The 23,741-nt window shown below is 40.2% G+C and overlaps 1 protein-coding gene across 4 annotated transcripts; it reads right to left on the bottom strand.

Annotated features, from left to right (window-relative positions):
* Positions 1-172: 172 nt before the first annotated feature.
* Positions 173-23,508, bottom strand: LOC121649009 (rabphilin-3A-like). Of its 4 annotated transcripts, XM_041999540.1 has the most exons (20): positions 23,321-23,508; positions 23,172-23,244; positions 12,405-12,519; positions 12,269-12,280; positions 10,777-10,902; positions 10,510-10,639; positions 10,319-10,402; positions 10,070-10,238; positions 9,810-9,854; positions 7,650-7,832; positions 7,356-7,535; positions 3,996-4,075; positions 3,791-3,865; positions 3,476-3,585; positions 3,231-3,357; positions 3,093-3,149; positions 2,821-2,975; positions 2,646-2,727; positions 2,408-2,504; positions 173-2,310 (listed from the first exon to the last, which is right to left on the bottom strand). In XM_041999540.1, exons 3-20 carry the CDS (start codon positions 12,476-12,478, stop codon positions 2,180-2,182), a joined length of 1,917 nt encoding a protein of 638 aa, XP_041855474.1. In that variant the 5' UTR covers positions 12,479-12,519; positions 23,172-23,244; positions 23,321-23,508; the 3' UTR covers positions 173-2,179. The 4 variants fall into 4 exon arrangements, with proteins under 4 accessions (XP_041855474.1, XP_041855473.1, XP_041855475.1 ...); XM_041999539.1 differs by having other exon boundaries at positions 23,172-23,508; XM_041999541.1 differs by lacking the exons at positions 23,172-23,244; positions 23,321-23,508 and adding an exon at positions 23,096-23,157.
* Between the last annotated feature and the right edge of the window lie 233 nt (positions 23,509-23,741).

The following is a 23,741-nucleotide window of genomic DNA, read 5'->3' on the forward strand; positions in this document are numbered from 1 at the left end:
GTTTCTAATTAATGGAAGAGAAAAGGAGCAAACTTCAGTTCTAAATAAGGATATATATAAAATTATCAGTCACATCTGACTAATAATAATGGGTGTTTTCTTTTGATTTTCGTCTCAGTAATCATCCTTGGTATTAGTTTGATTTCAGTGTCTAAAATATTCACAAGGCATGTTGCTTTTCATTTGATTTTATTGGTCTGTGTAAACTCTGCAAAATCTTTACATGCGAAGTTACTTGCAAACATACATATTTTAACTGCATGCACTATCTATGTACAAATACAGAGATTAAGGAACATTCCACTGTACCGGCAGAATCAAGTAGACAACAGTGAGTTTAGCTCAGAGAAGCCTGTTTTGTTTTTTGTTTTTTAAACACCAATGGATAATTATCAGGTGATGATCACAGCAGCTGATGTAGCGCAGCGTAATCCTGGTGTGTTCATGAAACACTGCCACAAGGGGGCACAGTGGCTTTACATAGAAAACAAGACATTTCTAAAGATTTGAACGTGAATGTGTGCGCACAGGACCTTATAATCAAATACTGAGATTAATCTCGGTCTGCTACTGACAGAGTTGGACTAGCTCTCATTCTCAGTCGATTATAAGTGGATGCGTGGATGCTAACAAACCAGTTTATTCAAAGTACACCACAGTCATCATAGTCATGCAGAGTATGGCCGCTTGTACAGTGTATTAGGTTTCAATAGGAATGTTATGGGATAGAAGTGTAAACATTAATGAAATTACGATAGAGTGGTTTCTTACAAAGTATATATATCTTGAACCACAAGACATTTCATGCATAGGATGTTTTGTTTTTGTCTTTGTTTTGACAATGATATAACTTGCAGAAAGCTGTATAAATTGAGGTCATTCCACTTTGTAAGGTGTGCTTTCCTTGGTTTGCTGTGATTAGTGAACAAACACACACTAAAGCACTGAATGATTAGGGCGTGGCAAAGGGGAAAGGGTCCTGTTTTGTGAAAAGGATATGTTAATATTAAAGCGGGCCATGATTGCCCCAGGCACATGAGAGTCACAAGCACAGTGCATGCAGGTAAAGCTGCACATACTTTTGACACAACCTGTTCACCCATTTCTCATATCATTGAGCACAGCAGCTATATTTGTTCTGGACACCTGTAAGAAAAATAACCGTTTGCAATCGGTGTAAACACTGCAGTAAAAAAAACTCTGAGGTGTCAGAGTGAACCGCGAGCTTTAAAGGAACAAAGATAGCAGGATGGGATTTTTTTTTGTTTTTTTCCTGCCAGGTAACAACGCAACAAAGAAATTAATGGATAATCAACAAGGTTTAGTTTCTGTTTCTGATAGTTAACAGTGCCAACAAAATGTAAATACACAGTTTTAATAAAGTTACTTAAAAACTCCTGCTAAACTATATAAGTGTTCCTTCATATTTATAAATCACAACTTAACAGCAACTGATTAAAGATCCAGCTAGCTCATGGTCCACTTACTAATGAATCATCTGTCATTTCAGATGTCTATCCTAACCTGAGCAATGTATCAGTATGTAAACATTTCTTTATGTAAATATACAATATGTTCATACAGCTGAAGTATTTTAAAGTGCAGCTGCGTGTTGTCCTATGTGTGTATACTGGCATGCTTATACAGTTCTACATGTTGCACGCAGCATTTTGTAATCTCATGAGAAAGTCCAAATAATATCCTAACAGTCTAATTAATTTCAGACATGAGCTTTGTCAAGGCTTTTGTGAACTTGAAAAATGGGTCTGACCTCAGATGCCATAACATATTGCTTCATTTTATCTGTGCCACTGCAATTCAAACTTAATTTCCTTTAGTGAAGAATGTGTCAAGTTCAGAGTAATTTCTAACATCACTGACAGGCATGAGAGGCTTTGTGCAGTTGTTCAGTGACATATGTCTTAGTTATTTTAATGAAACTTCAAATTAATTTCCACTGTGATTTGTGCCAGAGGCAGATTTAGGGTCAGTACAGGCAGAGAAATTGCTCATATTAAAACAGGGAAGAAAATATGATAAACCGAGGAAAGGGACTAACTTCAGCAGTGCCTGTGTGACAGTAAGACATAATAAATAAAAACCACTACATTGGTAAAAGTGCATCAGGATATGAATGCAAACCAATTGGGGAGGATAGATGTAAACCCATGCTGTATGGTTAATCACTAGCAACGTGATTCTCATTATACAAGGTGTGCCAGCGCTCAATCTTCTTGTCCTTGTTCTTCAAGCACTCATACCAGTGCTTCAGCCTCTCGCCTTTGGCGGTGATACCCAGCTGGCAACCACCTGTCAGGGAGGAGGGAAGGTTAAAGCAGCATTGGGTCAGTAGGTGACACATTTGGTTTTTATTTCATGAAAGCAGTGATGCTGATTAAATATTTACCTATGTAATCATTGGACTTCCCAATATCATAATCCCACACAGAGATGTCTAATGTCTTCTTGGCCAGTTCACTGTGTTTGATGTCATAGCTGAATTCCTAAAAATTGATCCAGATATACAGAATTTCGATAAAACACTTAATATTTTGCTAAAAAGTAAGGTTACAGTGGTTTGATGATTATCAAGTAGTTTTATTTTTATTATTTTAAGTTTAGCCATCTTGAACTCTCTTGCAAACCTCATTAAACTCAGGGTTTAAAGTCCTCTTCTTGATTTGTGTTTTGGACTTGCCCTTCTTGCCCATGTCAGGTTTCAGACATCTGCAAATTACACATGTATAGAATCTAATCCATACTGTCCCTGGAGTTGTTAAAACACAATCTAAGAAGTTCTTTTTAATCTGTTCGACCTACATTTTGACGTATGGGTCAGAGTAGCCATTTGCATCCATGGCAGCCAAGTGAACGCAGCGCACGACCCCCACAATGAGACGATTCTGCTGGGAGCTGTACATGAGGGAGATCAGAACACGACCACGCTCTTCTACCTCTGTGCCATCTTTCCCTGGCTATAAAAGAGCAAAAGGGAAGAGAAGTATTTAAGCAGGATTAATGACAACATTTCTGAACATGAACTTCTGGAGGAATCTGTCAGGCTTTGACATGCTTGGAAACAAAAACATTGCCTCATCTTCATAGAGTGCAATCCCTCTGGCGGCTCCAGCTGTTGCAGTTCTCTTAGTCTGCAAGAAGGAAAATGAGGGTCAATAAGCGATTCACACAAAGAGACAAAACATCTTTTGGTTTCTGATTGTCTCACTCACAGGCACGACTCTTTCTAAACAAACACTGAAGTTTTTTTTCTGATTCATCTTCAGTTTCTTCAGTGCCACTCGGGTTTCCCCAATAAACTCATTATGCCCAAATTTGTCCTCATCACAGACAGAGAGCCTGTAGAAATCAAACAAATTAGTTCATTATACCTTTAAATAAGTCAACAATTTAACACAAGGAAATAAGACTGTTCCTGCAAAGTGTGAGCTAAATGTGACTGAGATATATTACCCACCTGAGGGTCTTGCGCTGCATGTCCTCATCTGTGAGGCCATGGTAGGTAAGCGTCTCATTCCACATGGGGTTACGGGTGTTTCTCAGAGTCTTTGTGCGTAACTTGTTAGACTGTTGGATCCCAGGCCAATCAGGATACGAAAACAACATTTTTTTAGACATAATCATCATGCAAATTTTTTTTTTTTTTAATATCAATTCAAGCCACCACAAGATGTCAGGCTTCAGCTTTCAGAGGTTTCTCATCAAACCAAAGGGATCTAAAATAACCACAATGTCTTGTTTTTATAATTAATCTTTTAGGTGTGAATTTTACCTTGCTAGCCCCTGGCAGCAGATGAAGCTTCACATAAGGATCTGCCAGACCATTTGAGTCCATGGGCTTCAGTCCCTGAAGAGAAAAAGACTATCACTAACTGCACAGAGCAATTAGGCTAATGTGTCATGCAAGAGCTTTTTAACATAAACAGCTTGATTGAAATCGTCTCTTTACGTGTAAGAATGAAGTGGAACAGTGATACCTTTGCTTTGAGGATGCTACAGTGGAGGCTGTTGCTTTCCTGCTCATAGAAAAGACTGAACTCAAGAGAACCGAGTGTGGCTGAAAGAGACCCAAACCAGTCATTTCATTAGACTACGGAGAGACAGTGGTACCTGCTATAAAATAATTAAAAGTCTAAATATAGGAAAAGATCTTCTTGTAATTAAACAAGTCTCATCTTTTGAATTAAGGTTTGAATAAGACCAGGATGGACAGAAAGTTTCAACCTTCACTCATAAGTAAGTAAGTGAACAACAGGGGAATCTTATTAAAAACCAAGAGCACACAATATAAAAATAATTTAATAAACACTCAAGACTCTAAGGAGGACATTCAAAACAGAAAAAAAATTGAGATGCTGCCCACACACATTTTCTTTGGAGGAGTTTTATTGCTTTGCATAGCTAGTTGCTTAGAGAAAAATAATCTAATGTCATCTGTTAATTTTCTAATATTGCTATAAACTTCTCCATGCTCTGCTTACCCACAATTCCAAAGACACACTGTTCCTCATTATAAGAAAGCCGAGGCTACACTAGCAGCTCTGGTCACATTGACAGTGCTAACATGCAACATGCTCGGTGGGTATGAATTTGTTTATCATCGAGAGTGTTGGCAAAATACCCCTTAATTTAGAAGTGAAGAAGAAGTGAAGGAATAGAAATGGTTTAGTTTTGTTTGTTGAAGATTGCAATACCAATACATACATTATCTACTTAAAAGACCAAGAACATGAAGTCTCTCTGTGGTGGAATTAACTTATGTGTCCCTCCTCTCATCATAATAGCCCTGTAACAGATGGGGGCTCAAAAGGCAAAGGATATCAATTATACACTTTTCTGAACAAAATAAGAAAAATGCTTCAAATTGCATGTACATACATCCAATTTTTTTCTAAGGAGTTCAAATAAAACTACTAAACTATTTTTGGACAGTATTAGATTAGTATCAATATTGGTGCTGAAAGACTAAGACGATCAACTGATTGTCTCGCTGACTAACTTACCAAGAAATATTGAGGTAAAAAAAACAAGCACCAAAAGCTCATCTTGTAGTTACTGATTAGTTATCCAGTATAAATTAGAATTGTAGGAAATCTTGTTAGATTAAACCACACCTAATGAGGCTTCACCTGGACATAAACCGAAGTCTTAAAACATAATGTATATCTCTTTTTAACAAGCTTTAATAACCAGGACACTTTAATCAATAATACTAGGGGGGAACTGATACCAGTGAGTGCCTAATGACATAACTATCAAGACCACATCTCCACAGAGAACTGGCACATAAAACTATTACTATTTTTGCAATGTTCCTTTTACACCAGGGAATAGATCCAGCACAAAGAGAATCTATAACTTGTTAGCTCTGTTGAATCTCAAATTATTTGAACAGCTCCAAAGACCTAGACCTCAATAAAAATAAATTAAATCCAATTCCCCCGAGAAAGAAGAAAGTCCATTTGGTGCTGCAGGCTAAAAACATGGACGGCTTGGTACCATTCTTATCGTTACAATGGAATTTATTTTGAAAAAAGAGCTTGTGTAGCTTTATATATAATAACTTATGTATCACTGGTGGTTTAGTCATTCTCATTTTCAACATTTAGTTCTATGATTTGGATTTTCATGTTTTGATAACATATTGTGCTTAACATTGCTCATTTGTTAGCCAGGAGGATCACTTGACCATATATGGATGAATTGCAGATTAATTATTATAAGAATATTAAAATTAATTTTTTTTTACCTGTCCTGTCCAGCATCATAGCAAACAAAATGATAATCTGTTTGCTGTATCATGCTGAACAAATTTGCTCTGCCAAGGGGAGGCCTATGGGTAAGGCTCCTCTTGATAATCTGATTTATTTATTTATTTATTTATTTACTTGCTGGACCTGACCGGAGGGGACAGAAAAAGATGGAAAATAGCTAAAAGAAGCAAAAGGGAAAGAAGAAAGGAGACAAAAACATCACAGACAGAAGGCAAAGACCCTTCAGTCCACACCATCACCAGACAACAAACTATTACATCTGTACATGAACACACCAGAAAACTTCATACAACTTTTACAAAAAAACAGAGCTGCTAGTCATTAACATTTTTTAAATAATAACCAAATCAAAAAGACATATCATGAAAGCAGCACAACAGCGACCAGATACCAACACAGGGGGAAAAAAAAAAAAGAAGAATCTCTTAGGATATAAACCCGCTGGACAACTCAGTGACTGTCAGCCTAAGGAGTGATCAATGATGAAGAGTGGTGAGTGAGATTGTGCAAATGCGACCATGCCTCTACGGAGGTCAGAGGCAGACCAGGGCAGCCCAGAGACCCAGGCCCTCAGCAGCAGCCCCGGAGCACTAACCCAAGCTACCCCATCCCGAAGATGACTCCAGCCCCACCCGAAGGGCAGCAGAGGAGGGCCCCAGCAAGAGCCCCCCGCGGTCTTGGGGCACAGGTCCCAGTGGGCCAAGATCGGCAGCCTCCGGCCCCGCCAGGGACCGGCCATCCAGGGCAGCCCGAGCAAAGGGCCCAGGGCCTCAGGAGCCCGGAGGCGGCCGCCCCACCCCCCAAAGACATAGGGCCCACACCATGCCTAGGAGAACCAGGCCCCCCCAGAAAACCACCCGGCGTAGGCAAGCACACACCCCGATGTTACAGCACCACACCCTGGGAACCAGGGCGCCATCGACCCCTCCCCCCACCCTCCACCTACTCCAATCTCCACCCCATATAGCCCCACACTCACACCCTCCCCTGTGCCGTACCCACAAGCACTCACTATCACACAGTCAAGTCACACATAAACCACCCACCATGCCCCGTGGTGCCCCGTGGGGGACACCCCAGGCGGACCAGAGGACAGTGAGCCCCCAAGCCCCAAGGGTTAGGGTGGCCCCACCCAACATGCACAGCATGACACACCCCCCAGGTGTTGTTTGTGTGTTGTGTTTCTTGTGTTTTAGTGTCTAAGTGCAATTAAAATTGAGAGGTGAGTCGCCACGGGGTGCATCCGAGGAGACCACTGAATGGCCCCCTCCGCTCCACCCGGCATGGCGTGCAAACCTCCCAAATCCCTACGTGTGTGTGGGAGACAGAGAGAGCGGGAAAGAAGAGGGGTCTGGGGATGTAAGTCCAGAGGGAAGCAAACTTCCCTCTGGATGTTGAGCCTCTAGTGGCATTAGCCACCCCTGCTCCCCGGGAGATAAAATACAAATATTAAGTTATAATTGAAAAGAAGACGCAAGTGTCAAATTACTTGAAAAATTAAATTAAACCAAATTTATTATACAATTTACTGATCGAAAAAGTGATAGCAGATGGTGTACTCACTTGCTTCATCCGAGTCATAGTCATTGGCTTCCTCCTCCTCCTCGGCTGGGGGAGGCTGATGTCGGGGAGGAGGGTTATTATAGGCAGCAGGCCTCCTGTCTTCTCTTACAGCAGGAGGTGCTCTCTGCTCTGAAGGAGCTGAACTGGAAGAATAAGCACCTCCATCTCCTGCTGCAGGACCTGAAACCACATTTAGTCATCTGTACAAAACAACATCACTGTTGATGCAATATCTGGTAAAAGACTGAGACTTTCTATAAGGAAGTGAGCAAATGCATCCTTGGTGTTTCTCACCCTGCTGGGCTATGGTGGCTGAAGCAGCAGATTGTGGTCTGGAGCTCTGCACAGGGACAATTTTCTTCATCACCACTGGACTGGCATGACCCACCTCTTCAGGCCCAGCCCCTCCTGTAGCCATGTGCATAACCGGTTTAGGGGCCACAGGTGGGTAACCAGCACGGCTCTGTGGCTCTGCACCTAAAAATAAGCATGAATTTGTTAAGCACAGAAACTTGCACAGTGTAAATGGGAAAGATGCATAATCAACCCACTTATGGTCTTTACTGCAGTAGAATCTGCAATACTGCCGAGTCTCAGGATACTTTTGATGTTGCAGCTTTTTCATCGCAAAGGCATTGACCTACATACACTACAAGCTGTGGCAGCCAACGCCTGTACACACAGCAGTCCTATAGTTTGAGTGCCAAGGCAACCTCCCTCTTTTATGAGGAAATCACATTGCACAGGTAATCGCGCTGAAAGTGTGAAATTAAGCCGTGTGACCCATCATGCCAGCACCACCTGGAGGCTCATTCCATGTCACAGCATGCATCTTCCGACTGTTTAATTGGGGCCTCGTCCCCCTCTACTGCAACAGTGGGCGGAACAGCCAAATATGGGAAGCAGATGAAAGGTTTGATGTTTGGAAACTGAGAAATGAGAGGTGGGGTTACATGAGAGGAAAAGCTGATCCAAAGGTTATGAAAAGGTTGTGCTTTGGAAAAATGAATGGAAAATGAGCATTATTTTACTGTATATAAATGATTAAACTCAGAATTACAAAACAAAGATAATACTTGCAGGGTACTTGCAGGGCTAATGCCACTTAATGACAATTTTAGTAATAGTAGTAATTTGCTTGGTATTCTTCCTTGTTGTGCTGGCACTTAACAGTTCATAGATGGTAAAATGCAGAGTAGCATCTCTGCTTCAGTGCATTACACTGTCAGGGATCACAGCTGAAATTTGTCAGCAGTGTTCTGTCATTGTGTCTTAATATGTGGGAGCTAACAATGACTCGGCATACATTAAAATAACAGCGATGAGCACTGCAAATGCTTTTAACCTGTGTGTTCTGCATGAGGCGCTGATTGTGGTTGTACATCCAGGAAAGGAACACAAGAGGGTTTTGGTCTGTAAACACCACAATAGGCAATGAACTGGACCCAAGATAAACCTCACAATGCTGAATGGCCATTAATAACGCTAGTGTTTCCTGCTCAATAGTGGAATATTTTGCTTGGTGTTCTTTGAAAAATAGCAAACGGGATGGTCAAGCCCCTGTGAATCTTACTCATTCTTTGGCAACTGTTTGGCACAGACGGTTTGCCCTTGGCTTGTTGGACTTTGGTGACTTTTGATCATGTGTTTAGTCAGTGGTAATTTGTGTAGATAGGCTAGTGGTATCCAACAGTGTTACAACTGTTTGGTTTTGTGTTGTAGTTTTGTTTAACAACTGGTAGTCTTGAATTCTTTTCTAGTTGTTTTCTTTTTTTAATTGGTAAAACATTAAGCCTGTTTGGCTTCTCTTTAAGTTGTTTTTGTCAGCGTTACAGCGATACTGTTTAGTTAATTTAGAATTGTTAAAGTTAGAATTTACTGGGCTAGTTTAAGTTAATTGTAACTGTATATAGTATTTTTTTTAAGGTATTGGAGCTGTTTCACCTTCGGTAACATAGATTAGTAGGCCAAGTATTTGTTTTCAACTGGCTGATTTTGAGTTAGACCTTAGCGGTTCTATTATGTTTTTATTTTGGGCAGCTTCGCTAAACCCAGCACTTGTCATTACTGTTTGTTCTCCATTCCCTTTTACAACAATAAAATTACTTGCTTCCGTTATTCCTTAGAGAAGAAATTGATGGGCCTAAACTCTTTTAGGTCTTTCAAGTTGTCTGATCGTTTCTGCCATTACTTAACCATATCACAATGTCCCACATTTGCAAAATACCTAGTTAATGGCTAGTTTGGCACATCTTTAATGGTATATATATAGCCTTGCCCACAGTGTTTGACCACCCAGCCAAACTGGGTCCTAAAGAGACCAGAGTTAAGTGGAACAGAAGATAATGAAGGGTGCTTTAAAATAAGAGTACAATCTTTTTTCTTTCTTTCTTTTTTAAATCAAGTATGCGTACTGTGATCTCTTTTTAAAGATGCCTGAATATGAAAACTTGCCTGAAACTTGCTGATCAGAGGTAGGAGCCTGACTCTGACTCAGACCTAACAAAGACAGTTAAAATTAACAATGACTGAATGACTGACTGAATGAATGAATGAATGAATGAATGAATGAATGAATGAATGAATGAATGAATAAATAAATAGCTTGCTTGCTAGCTAGCTAACATAACCTGCAAATTGCCCAATATGAAAAAAAATAATGAGCCATGAAGTCCATGAAAAAACTACATTTTAAGCAAAACTTGACTGTCTACCTAGTTGTTGTGGTTGGGTTACTGCCCCTTGGGGCTGAGAAGGTGCTGGCCTCTGAGGCTCTGCTGCTTCCTGGGTACTTGTCTCCCTTGCTTTAGACAATGGCATGGGTGATGGTAGAAAATGCTTGGGGAAACCTTTAAAGAACCACGCACCAGATCTCTTCCATACCTGTGAAGACAGAAAATAATCTATGAGTCACAGGCTCTCCAAGTCTATTTCATTTTTTATTTTTCCTGTGCAGCACTCACCTCTCGTTGTTCTCTGCAGATCCTGCACAGCCACACAGCACGTGGCCGACTGCCACACTGTGTGCCACATTTAGTACACATGTTCTACACAAAAAAATTCAGAGTTTATCTAAATTACCTGTTTTTTCCAAGCTTTAGCAAGAACCACAACAGAAAGGCAGGTTGTTTGCACTTGTGTTATATTTTCTTACCTTTTTGCAGTCCTCACACACCACTGAGCTGACCCCAGGTGAGCCCAGCTGCTCTCCACACAGCAAACAGCGGGACACTCCATCTCCACACACAGTCTTCTTCATGTCATCTAGGCGGTTTATTAGGCGCCTGCAGTAGCACGGATTGGAATTTTATTTATCAATAATCCCAGATCCAAATATGTGCATGCCATCAGTCTCACTTTTTGATTTTTCTAATTTAGGACAGACAGAATAACCGTTATGTGCATGTTTACAAAGTCTTACCCAATTCTCTCCTGTTCCATAGCTTCCATTTTCTCAGCACGGGCAATCACACTGTTTATAATCTCCTTCTCTTCATCTGTCAGGTCTGCACTGGAACCAGTGCCTTGCTGTATGGTCCAGTTGCCCCTATCAGCCAAACACAATCTCAAGTTGAGGATAGACCATTTAATATCACTGCTGTAATCATACATTTGTGCACACACACTTCACATTCAGTGTTTGAACAAACAGAGCATAACACAATGAATGACTGAACATACAATCACAGCAGAGCCGTCCCAATCTTTTATGGGACCAGAATTTGATTTTGGGGCCCCTCCAACCACCACAGCACCACTGATGCTTAAATGTTATTGGTGGTTAATCATTTTATACACTGTAAATGTAACACACCCTATACTTTGCTTTATTTTGTAGTTGATATATGATAGCAGTGTCAGTCTGGCTGTGGTTTTTAACAGTACAGGGGTAGCAATTTTACAAAACCTGTCTTATTCATTTGCACTTCCTAATATTCAAAGTAAAGCATGAGTGTGGCATACTGAACTTGTATTTTAAATCATCAGACAACATCAGCAGACAAGACACGTTTAGAGTAGGCCATTTCACCAGTTTAATCCTTTAAAAGCCTGACTCTTGTCTTTAATTGCCCTTTCTCAAAATGTATTATAAAAAAAAAGACAAAATAATTTCCACATATGTGCGATCTGTTTCCATGTGATGTAACAATTAGTGTAGTTTCAAAGGTATGCATCAGGGGGCAGAAGACAAGGATAAATTTTATACAACAGGGTTTAAGGCAACATTTTTTCTTTTTTTTTCCATAAAGCGTATTTATCAAATGGCCTTAAAGGGTTAATTAAAGGAAAACCTACGACCTTCCTTAATCATCCAAAATAGCATAAAACCGCAGCCACTCATGTTCACTGACTTTATACGTTGAACTTCAAGACTCTAATCAAATCTTTGCACATGCACCGTACAACAGAGGCAGTAGCCTGCAACTGATTAAACTGGCATTATTAGTGTGTCATCCAGTAAATTTTTATATTTGACCCATAACCATGATGAAACTAGTATATAAGCAAGTTTATGTGTTTATTACAATTTTTTTCTTAGATTATTCAATGCTGTATTTGGACATATATGTATATTTCTTCAAATCAAGATCTCTTGATATCAAGGGAATGATAGTCTAGTGATTACAGAACTAGGCTTGGGTCTGGAGGACCTGGGTTCAAGTCCCCACTGTGCCAATAGAGGTGGGCCTCACGGTGGGCCTCTGAGCAAGGCCCTTAACCTCCAGCTGCTGGAAAATGGCAGCCAACTGCTCTCTAGGAATGTAAAGATGGGTAAAATGCTGAGCCTAATTTCCCAATTGCATTTGATGGCATTGGGGGGACTTAGTTTGCTCATGCCTTGGGCCGGCTCTGATTCACAGCCATATAATGTAAATAGACAATGCAAATACGAGTGGAGTTTCTCTACTTACTGCTCTTTATCACTGTGTCATCGATCGCATGCCAGAGTTAGAGGCAGATTGAAAAAAAAGGGATGGCAAAGTTAATTGTTGGCATTACTGTTAGAAAGTGATGCCAAGACAAAAATAACCCGGAAACCACACTTACCTCGCGTGCATGGTCCTCTGCCTGTCGTTGGACACCCAGCGACCTGAGCCGCTGCTCATCACTGTATCAGTCATGCTGCACTATTGCAGCCAGCAGGTGGATGGGCACAAAAATACTGGAAAAGAGACATATATGAATTCTGCATTCAGCAAAGGTTTTTGTGTTTTGCACTAAAGCTATCCTTTAACCTTTTTCATATTAATGCAATTAATTATCATCTCAGACTGATTTTGCAGCAGAACAGTTTTCTTTCAAGCGTAGCACTATAACACAACCCCAGATGTCACAGTGATTAGGTTATCTAAGGTAGTCTATGGTGATCATTGTTAACAAGATTACTAGAATCAACAAAAATCCAATAATTGCAATAAATAAAGAAATAAAATAAAGAATTATTCCCCCCACCCTCCCTCCTCTTCCTCCCCCATCTGTCAATCTGTCATCTTGTTGTCTGTGAATTTGTATATCAAGCTGAAAGATATCACAACTTTTAGTGGGAGCATAAGCACAATTTCCAGTGCCAATAGCTTAATTAGTACCTTCTTATCTTGCCAAGCCTGCTTGAACAAATCCATTCTACAGACATATGGGAGTCATAAATGGACACAGAAAACATTGCAAAAACATTACTCAAAGAGATCTGTAAATTGCAAACCCAAACTATACAATTGCTCCAGTAAGGGGGGGCACAGCTGAACACTGTGGCTACAGAAAACAGAACAATGCTTTTGACATTATGAGCTTCCCTGTGCATTAGTAACTGGAGAGGAAAAATGCTGAAGAGGATGGTCTGGGTCATTTAAATTTATATGTGCCTTCAGTAAGGACTGTGGAGATAAGGCTGAGCAAATTGGGGTGGCATGGTCTCTTAATTGAGCAGCTGTAAACCATGAGATATTCTTCCAGTTTGAGAGTCTGAAAGAACCAGATACAGCAGGAGTGTCTTAGTTAAGGTATGATTCAGTGACATTGCAGTCTGTCTCCAGCATTTCTGATGGGTCATGTTGTGTTAGTTTAATGTTTCTGTCTATTAGTTATCAACTACTTTGGTTCTTTTTCCAGGGAGGCTGGTAGAAGTGGGTGTGGGTTTTGGTGGTGGAGGAGATGACATAAATAGGATTGCTTTAAAGTTATTGCTGTTCTGTGCAGTTCAAACAGAACTGGACTGTAACAAGACAAAGACAGGAGTGTGTCACTCATTTTGAAGAGTAGTCTAATGACAGATCTGTCATCTGGGTATTTAAAGTAAATGATGGAAGATAAGATGCTAAAATTGTGTAAGTGCACAATGTGAGAACAGACTGAGGAGAGTGGTAATGATTGCCGTGGAAAATAGTGAACTCTTTGGCCATTTGATACACTAATAACGTAATTCAGTCTCAGAGTGATGCAGTGAGAATGATATAAAGACATCACCAATCTGTGTTTGTGTGTCTATCCCTGTGCAATCGACTTTAGGATGATTCAAGTCTCTGCCAGACATTAAAAGAAGGAATGCTGCAGCCACCATATGTCTTGAGGGGAAGTACCAGTATTCAAAAGAAGACCAGTAGACTCCAAACAGGAACAGAATGGCTAACTAAAAGCCTCTCCAGCATCAAATATCAGAAATGGTGATGGTGCGGGATGACGAGAGCGCTTATTAGCTAGGGTAGGATAAGGAAAGCAAAGTATGTCTAATGATACTGAGAAAAGAAAAAATCAATGTTTCACATATCTTCAGCTTTTCACAGCAGTAAAATCCTGCACTATCAAACCTTTGAGGAAGTGAAAGATGGAGCAAATAGGAGGGGCTGTGTCTTTCCTTAACTCACTCCCTATGTTATGCAGTCTGATGTCAAGCAGCACGCATTTAAATTTCTAATCTTTTGTCTCTTTGTCTCTGAGACCAAAGGATAAGGGAAAACAACACATGTTAAAAATATCTCTGGGTGGGGTTCCTGATGTTGGTACTGCTTAAAGGCAACAGTAACAACACAGTCATCAGGGAACAGTTTTTTTTCTCTACTTTTTTGTCAAAAATTTAACAGATCCAACATTTCTCTGACTGTACAGTACAGTAGTGAAGCTCTCAAGTGTAGCCCTCGTTCACTTGGCAAAATGAATGATCCCACTTTTGTCTAATGTTGTCCTGTAGGGAGAGATGGGGAGAAACAGATGGGTGGCGGCATGCAGAGTTGTGCAGAAACGAGCTTTAGCTCTCTGGTGGGGAAACATTTCTGCAGCGAAGAGAGGACTTTTTACTCATGTGACAGTCAAGTTAGCATTCAGGATCTAAACTACAGTACGTCTCAAAAAAGGTATCAGTTTGTAGTGTAATGATGAAGGTACTGCTTAGATTCATCTATATTACTTGGAAAGACCAGTTATAATTGGATTGTCTTGCTCATATTGTCATTCTGGGCCTTGGTATTCTGCAGGTATGACATCACTGTGACCCTCAGACTGTGCTGTCGATATTATAAATTAAACTAAATCTGCGTCATTTGTGACTCTGACTCAGTGTACCAGTCATCTTGTATGTGTTTTCCTCCTGTAAAAGATGACTCACTCAGTTGGTGGATTCTTCTCTGGGGAGCAACAGATTCTCCTGTGCTTTTTCAAAATGTCATAAAGCCACTGTGATGACGTTGTCAGATGTGGCGGTCTGGAAAGTGACACCCAGAATATGCACAAGTGACCCACAACCCACAGTAGCAAGTAGCAGATCTGTCTATGACAGTTAATCTGCAAGTAAGAGATTATGTGTGAGATGACAACAGGAAAGTCCAGAAGGAGAGCATCAACACAAGACAGTGTTCTGCCTGATCATCGTAAGTCATCCACGCAGCAGAAGCTCTGTGTACAGAATTTCATATGGGGGTGGAGAGGACCAATTTAGAAGCCTGTGTCTCCTTCTCTGGGTCAAAAGGGAATAGTCAATACAAATCTGCATCTGTACATCTTCAGGTTTGTTTGTAGACACAACTCCCAGAGCACACGCTGAACAATTTCCATCACAGCTCTTAGAACTTCTTAGATAACATGAATTGACACCTTGGCGTGTGCAGTCTTCAAGTCTTATCGAACAATTGCACAAGTTATTTTTTATAAAAACACGAAAACTCATGTACGATTCATTAGAATGTGTAACAGGTAAAGAACAGACTGGAACAAAAATCCCTCTGTTATGGTGACAGCTTGACATTTATCAAAGATTGGGGTGCTTGCTCGTGGAAATGAGAACTAACGAAAGCAGACGGAGTGACAACAAGGCAGCGGGACACTGATGGATTTATCCAACATGGATCATTATAGTTAGAGCGCAAAGAGCTTAAAGGGGAACAAGGATAGAGACAAGTCATTTCACTTGCATCTGGAAAAAGCAAAAGCACACTTTGTATGTAATTGTCTAATAATTTGTGCTCTCACAGATCTTCAATTGACATTTTAAGAAAAATGCCAAACTGTAACTGTAACTGTTTTCATCTTCTTCCTAAAAGGTAGACAGATCAATAATATAAAATAGAAATGCCAGCATGAGAGCATTTATTCTGCCAGAACCAATGTCCTTTTTTATCTTAAAGAAAGTGCTCTGGAGCAACACCAAATGGTCCACCTCTTCACTAAGTTTAATTAAATTTGTCTGAGCAGTTTTTGCATAATCTTCCAGACAAATTCTAACGCTCACAAAGGGAAAATGTTCTGCACCTCTTAACTACCTCTGAGCCTCTGCTTGATCCTTAAAAGTGCATCACATAATGACATGCAGTCTGCTTACCTGCCACTGGAGCTACTGGGGTTCAGCATCTTGCTCAAGGATGCATTGGCCTAGAGACGAGCCTCAGCATTAATCTGCCAACCTTGCCACACTCAGTTGTTTCGTTTTTCACCTTGGCAAAGGAATAACTCAACCTTACAAACAATCACTGCTGTATTCAACACTTAAAGGACAAAGCCTTAATGACAAAAGAGCATGACTTTGTTGACTATGTCTTGCCTATTCCCCAAGGATGTTTCTAAAATAGGTTAATGAGAAATGGAGATCAATGCAAAGTCCCACAATTGGGTTCAATGAAATTTATCTCTCATTGTGTCTTGATGCCTTGTTATAATACTTTCTTATGCATAATGAAAGTCCTTAAAGCTCTGTTGTAGTCCAAACCCAATCATTTACCAGAAATCCTCACAAATGACCAAATCAGAGTCCCAACATGGTCATGTCAGCAGTTTCTGTCATAATACAGTATGTAAAGCATATTTCTATATATTTCCATTAGACTATTTTTCTAAATCTGTCCTGAACTGGTAAATTGCTCAACCAATGATCAACCAGGTTTCTGAAACAGCTCAATGGTACATCTCATGAACCATCAACTGGCACGTATAGCCGGAGCACAACACAATGTTACAATGTCTGACAATAAAAGGGTAAGGAGATGGACGGGGTCAACAGCCAGAGAAAAGAAGGGGAAGAAGAGTGAGGCAGAATGGAGGAGTTGGGAGGCCTAACAGAGGAAGAGACAGGAGAGGCCGAGGAGAATTGAGCTTTCCTGATGACATAAGAGCCACAGTTGTAGACCGTTTTGTATACTGTTTTACAGTATTCCAGTTGTATGTAGTATGCAGTATGCTTTATACAGTGGCATTTTTTTCTTACTCAATTTTGTGCTTTGCATTACTATATTTTCTACATAGGACTGCAAGACAACGTCACAGGGGTGGCAGAGGACTCTTTTGACACCTGAACAGTAGGAGGCTATTTGCACCATGGCTGTAGAAAACAATGCCATAAGACTAGGGAGATAAAGAACACCATTATAGGGGACAACAACATCTTAAAAACATCCAAACAGTCAGCAGCTCAGCCACTGACATGGTGCTGAAAAGACACCAAATGACTATGAAGCAGCTGTACAGTGTTCCATTTGAAAGAAAAGGTGAAAGAGTGAAGGAGTTGTGCTATCAGTAAGTACAGGTAAAGCATGCATGAGCATGCAGTAACTGTACCTCACAGTAAACGTACTGTACTGTGTAGTACTATACAGTACAACACAGTAAACTTACTGTACTTTGTAGTACTATACAGTACAGTAAGTGTGACCTTTACACATTTGCTATGGCTGTAGAAAAGAAGATGCAATATGTGCTGTTTACCTTTGATGTAACTGTATCTTATCCAAAATTGTAAAATCCAAAATTAGACTGCTTGTAATTTATAAAACTCATTTAGTGTCTTCTGGATTTAGGGTAAAATGAAAGTGAAAGCAAGTCAACCATCACACAACATCATCTACATGGATACTGCTGGCTTCAACCTAATGAAACATAGAAGGCGTGGTCGAAATATCATCGGCCACAAAGCTACAGTTGATGTGTCAGGCCCACAAGGCGGGAACATAGCCATGGGTGCTGCTAACTCTGAGAATGGTGGGCTAACGCATATTCCCATTATTGGACCATACAGTACAGAGTTTTGTCACCTTTTTAGATGCTCTCTACAAGGATCTGAACAAGCAAGGGATCAAATTGAAGATGACTTGCCAAACTACGTCACAATGTCCATTTCTAGCGCTCCATCATTATCAGGCAATGGTTTGCGACCCTCAACAGGATGCTGATGGAGTTCCTCTTACCCTACCTCCCATTCCTCAATCCCACTGAGGAATTATCTCAGCATGGAGATGGAAAGTATATGATTGCCAGCCACATACACAGATGACCATTCTGGGGAATTTGTGGCCCAATAAGCAGGGATATCAGGAGGTATAGGAAGACTGTAATTCCTGTATGTACAGGTTTCCCTAAGGAGACTGTCCTATGTTCACATTTCTACTTTTTTTTTTTGTCTTTGTTCTATGCATTTCCTTTGGTTTTACAAAGACAGACTATGTCGATGGATGGATGGATGGATGGATGGATGGATGGATGGATGGATGGATGGATGGATGGATGGATGGGCGGACGGACAGACAGACAGACAGACAGACAGACAGACAGACAGACAGACAGACAGATAGACAGATAGATAGATAGATAGATAGATAGATAGATAGATAGATAGATAGATAGATAGATAGATAGATAGATAGATAGATAGATAGATAGATAGATAGATAGATAGCAAGAGGAGAAAATAATTAGGAGAAAGTCTTACATCTAATAATTGGAAACATACAAAAGTAAAAATCCATTTGAGAGTCATCTATAAACCCTTACTTAATAAACTGTTTAGTTGTAAACACCTCACAATTCTTCGAATCCTAATAACTCGGGTTCCTTGTGTACTGTAGCACAGATGTGTGCAGTAAATTAGTATATCAGTGAGTTTGCAGTATTTTACTACACACCCTTTCAATCTGCTATTTTTAATCACATACAGACCTTAAGTTAAGCCTTACACAAAGCTCAAACTACACAATCTGTTGTTGTGCACTGGTTCTTCTAAGAGATTCAAGGCCTGTGCAGACATTGTTTTATAGACAGTAAAATGTTCTGACTTCTAAGTGGTACTATCACGAAGCTGACCAGACTATAAACACAAGTGATATACTGGATGACTGGAGTATGCACCCTGTGAGAGGGTTATGAGTGGTAATCAAGTTTCCACTTTTAGCCGTAATAAATTACTAACAAGAAAACTGATGTGTACAAATAGACCCGCAGCAGCAAGTAAAGAAGAGAAGCCTTGTGTACTTGGTTCATTCATGGAATCACAAAGCTGTAAATGATCATTTTAAAGATTTGGTGCTTATTTTAAACCAATTTAAGAGCATGATTCCCTTAATGGCAATGTCTGCCTGACACTCAGGTGGTGGTCCTCCACTTTGGTCTAGACTAAAATATCTCAAAAGCAAGATGATGTCCATCAAAAGACACTGATAATTATAGGAAGAGAAAAAAATTCACAAATCCAGGAAAACTTCTCAACATCTATTCAGTGTATTTCAACAACTTTGACTCGAACTACAACCTGACTTTTCCTCTGTGATGCCATGAGGTTCATATCTATATTTTTGGTGAACTGTCTGTACAATTGCTGGTAGTCTTGTCATTCTTTCTACATTCAAACCTTGATCCTGATGAGGCTGATCTTGTAAACTTGCACGCTTAACCCGAGTAAAAAAAAGGCTAACTATATACCTGTTAAACATGAAGAAGTTTGTAATGTCACTGTGAGCATACTATAAATATGATGGTAGGATTTATGTCAATGTACTGAAAAAGTGCATACCAGATAATGACCCTGCATCACTTATCTACAATTTTATGATGATTGGGACTTTTAACTAACTTCTCATATTTAACTTCTAATGCCAAACACAGTAACTCAAAGTTGGTGAGGAGACAGAGTAGGAAGCACTAAAAACATGAGGAAGCCACCCACTCTTATGCATGGCACAGCTCCATCCAACCTCCAAGAAGAGTGAGATGCCAACATGATGACACACTGAGGCCTGGACCTGGGCAAAATTGTAAAACACTGCACCACACAAGCCCTCTACTGCAGGAAGAATTCATCACTCAGCATTTTTAATTATTTACAACTCACAGCTACACTGCCTTTTACTCTATCTAAGATCTCTCTTTAAGGCTTTAGTGCACGCCTTATGCACCGAACAGTGGGCTTAGGGAAGTGAGAAAAAAGACACAGTGAGAAAAACAAACTGAGGAACTAAGTATCAGTGTTAGTCTTCCAGGTTTGTGGCTGACAAATTATCGATGTTTCCTCTCAGACAATGGCATTGACGAGGACAAGCTGTGCAACCATCTGTGAGGACTCTTCACCTCTCAAATGTGAGAGTGCTGTAATGGCTTGAAAACACACAACTACACCCTCTAGGCAGGCATGGCTCCAGGTCCCGCATTGCTGGAGAACAAACAGGAAAGACCATCCAGTGACCAAAAAGCTACCATGCTGTTACCCTGCCATAAATGTTGGCTCTGTTCAGTAGCTCATGTAGGGTGGGTGCTGTGATTTTCATTCTTAAATCTGCACACTGATTTACCTACCCAAATGAAATAGGAAGCAAAAATGTCCCTGGTTCACATTTTCTTTGCCATTTCATGTTATTCAGTCTTTTGTGTTGCTTCCCTTCATAACTATTATGTGTTTGTAAAAAGCTATAGGACACCAAAAACTCAATTAACTGTGCTCCAGTAGGAGCCTACAGCCAGTCTCAAATTTGCTTTGCTGGTGGTGATTCATCCCTTTATGCCATAAAGGCAAAAGGAGGGACCTCGAGAACTGGCTGCTGATGCATTGGTCAGTTATGCTCCTTCGATTTCTTCCCATCTAATCTTGAGGAAACAAGGACCTGCAGACAAAGGCATTAATTCAATGCAGTAAAGGCTGGTTGTGTAGATACTCTGTATCTACTCCTTTGTAATGCTAAGCAACCTGAAGCTGGTGATCTGTGAAGATATACTTCATGGTTTATGACATGAAGAAATGAGTTAGATTAAAGTGTAATGGCTATGATTCTGTCTCTTTGTTGTCTTTCTGGCACATTTTAGCTGCAGGATATCTGACTCTCTTTCTTGTCCTACCAATAAACTAGCAGGTACAATACCCCTGAGTGTTTTTAGCACATCTCAGTTGGCAAACTGCTGTCGTCCAGAAACAGTAGAGCACTTGAAACGAGCCTTGGTGCAAATTTAGGAGAAAAAGCCCCACTGGGAAGTTCAGCAACATGACTTAAAATGCAAAGGATGGTTGTTTAGCTGTTACTCAGAGCATTACCTCAGCTAAAACATTTGAATAGTGGCAGTAATCTGCTAAATAATTAACTAAAAAGCAAGGGATTATAAAATCTGGTAGAAAGTTAAAAAATGTTGCTTATAGAAATGTTGGTATTCATAGATTCAGCCCAGTTCTATTTTGGATATTTAACCTTTGACTCTCTTGGGGGGCTTTGTTTAAAGCCCACATTAATTACATCTGTCTTTTCCAATATGCCACACTGCTTAGGTAGATCTAATCACCAGTTATAGAGAGGCTGTTGAATTGATTCTCATTTATCACTCCAATGAGAATTTGAAGATGAAGCCACTCCCTTCTGAATCTCAGGCATGAACGGCAGAATATTGTATCTCCAGTTTATCAACTAATAAACAAAAAGCTGAGATATTTAGAGTATAACACATGATTAAGGCTCAAGGCTCCATTCATGGATTGCAGAAAGCACAGAAGAACATGGAGTCATGCACCTTCACCAACTGTGGCCATGGTAACAGCAAAATCAGAGGATGGGAATCAGAGTGATTAAGCACTTTGTGCATGTATGTGTGTGTGTGTGTGTGAACGTGTCCATCATTGAGTATGTCCATGGTACCTGTACTGAATTTCAAATCTCATGCAGAACAGGTCACTGTTTCAGCAGAGATAGTAGAAAAGACAGCATGGTAAAAGAGGAAGAGGCTGAGGACATGGGATTATGGGTACAGTCGCCTAGCATCCTCCGGCATTAAATAATGCAGTGTGCAAAGCACTTACTTCATTCCTGCATTTTTTTTTCATTTCCCCTAAATATACATGCTTTCTAATGTTCTCCAACACTCATTTTTACTTGTGCCATGGGACTAAGCCTGTTTCCCCCATTTTCCCTGTCTTCCTTTACACAGGAAACAATGATGGACTACTAGACACACAAAGAAATACAGAGAGAGGGGTAACAGCATAAGAGTGTCGTCCAATCACTATGGTTGCTCATGTGAAAGGAGGCAGCTGCAGATATTTCTCAGACTGTTCATTCAGTCTTTTCTCCCCTCCCCCATTTAATCCTTATGCTTCAGGTCTATATGAGGAGGAGGTGATGGAACTGGAAGGAATTTTTCTGTCCCTCCTTTTTTCTTTTTTTTTTCTTTCTTTTTTTTTTATGATAACATGAGAGTAACAAACTGATTTGGTTTTGCCTGACCCTCCAAGTGCAACTCCGTTAGTGTGGGCACTTGATATCACAACAAGTAGATAGGTGGATCACCTGTCTAGGGGCACAGTTGGAGTTTAGAGCTCCCCTGCCCACATTAGCATTTGTAGGCACGTTAAGCCCTGACATACCCTGGGGGAAAAAAAAGAAATATCCTGCAGCAACGCCCAAAGACTGCAACCCCACAGTCCCCCAAATATATGACCAAGTCTGCTTTTTATATCAGATGTGCAACAAGGAAGCACTGCTTTGGAAAAAGTGCAGCTAATCTCTGGTCTTGTTGTAAACATCATGAAAGGAAAGGACATGTAATCTACTACATAAGTAGTTCTAATCATCAGCCACATATAATTAAACTCAGTCCTTAATCATAACACCACAGCATTCTGGAGTAAATTAATACAACAATTCCAAAGAGGGAGGCATAGGTTCTTAATCATCAGCTCTGCATTAATGACGATGTTTTTGCTTTAAACAGTAGGATCAATCAAATGTTCATTTACATTATTGGTTTCTCAGGTTTATCAGCAGCAGCTTCATGCATACTGTGTTGCACACTTCCACCAATGTTTTTTCTTCTTTTCTTCTCATTTTAGTCAGTGAATAAGAAACTAGCTCATGAACACAATGAAATGTATTCCATCAAATTAATACATGCTATTAAATGTTGCCTCCAAAGAGATTATTCATAGTCCATCTCTCTTCTGAATGAAGTGCTGCATTCATTCAACTTGGGATATGAGACAATTATTATGCACTGAGTCACCAGCCACACGCACTAACCTCAAAGCAATTTAAAGGCTCAGATGTCGTTTTAAAAAGAAAAAAAAATCCCTATGATGAAGATCGTAGACCCTACCTGAGAATCCAGCCCTGCCTCTCCTCTCAGGACGCTATCAGGGAATGATGCAGACTAGATTTCTGTGCACCGCCTGCACCCAACCACAGAGTTAGTCAATGCGCATGGTGCCTGTCACTGAAACCCGTTTTCATTCCCACCGCCCTTACTTTCTTTTTGCATGTACTAGTTGTCTGTTGCTAGAGGCACAGCAGATTACCACAATGTGTGGGAATTGGTCTTCTTTCCTGCGTGGAGGATGGAAAGCCCTTGGCACCGTGGGAAGGAAACCCCTGGATGTGAAGTGATAATACTGATGCTCAAGTGGGCAGTCATCATCTGATCCAGTCTTCTCTATAAGTGTCTAAATTTATCTCACCATTCAGCCAGCCCTATTGAGAAATCACTATTTTTTAAATAGTTTTAAACTAGTTTTAAACGATTACGCGGGCAATTGGTTTTGGTGGTTTATGACAGTTTCTTTTCTTTATTTTTTATTTTTCTCTTTTATTGGAGTAGGCTTCATTTCACGTTTTTTTTTCCAAAGTTTAATTGGCATTGAACGTTGTAAGGTTTTAACTGAAAAGAATC

Source organism: Melanotaenia boesemani, chromosome 11, assembly GCF_017639745.1.
Source record: "Melanotaenia boesemani isolate fMelBoe1 chromosome 11, fMelBoe1.pri, whole genome shotgun sequence".
Classification (NCBI taxonomy): Eukaryota; Metazoa; Chordata; class Actinopteri; order Atheriniformes; family Melanotaeniidae; genus Melanotaenia; species Melanotaenia boesemani.

Coding starts and splice junctions, on each gene's coding strand:
- LOC121649009 (XM_041999540.1), bottom strand. CDS start 12,478: ATGACTGATACAGTGATGAGCAGCGGCTCAGGTCGCTGGGTGTCCAAC. Junction 3,866..3,995: donor GTAGCATCCTCAAAGCAAAG/GTATCACTGTTC, acceptor TTTTCTCTTCAG/GGACTGAAGCCCATGGACTC. Junction 2,976..3,092: donor TTGCACTCTATGAAGATGAG/GCAATGTTTTTG, acceptor GCTCTTTTATAG/CCAGGGAAAGATGGCACAGA.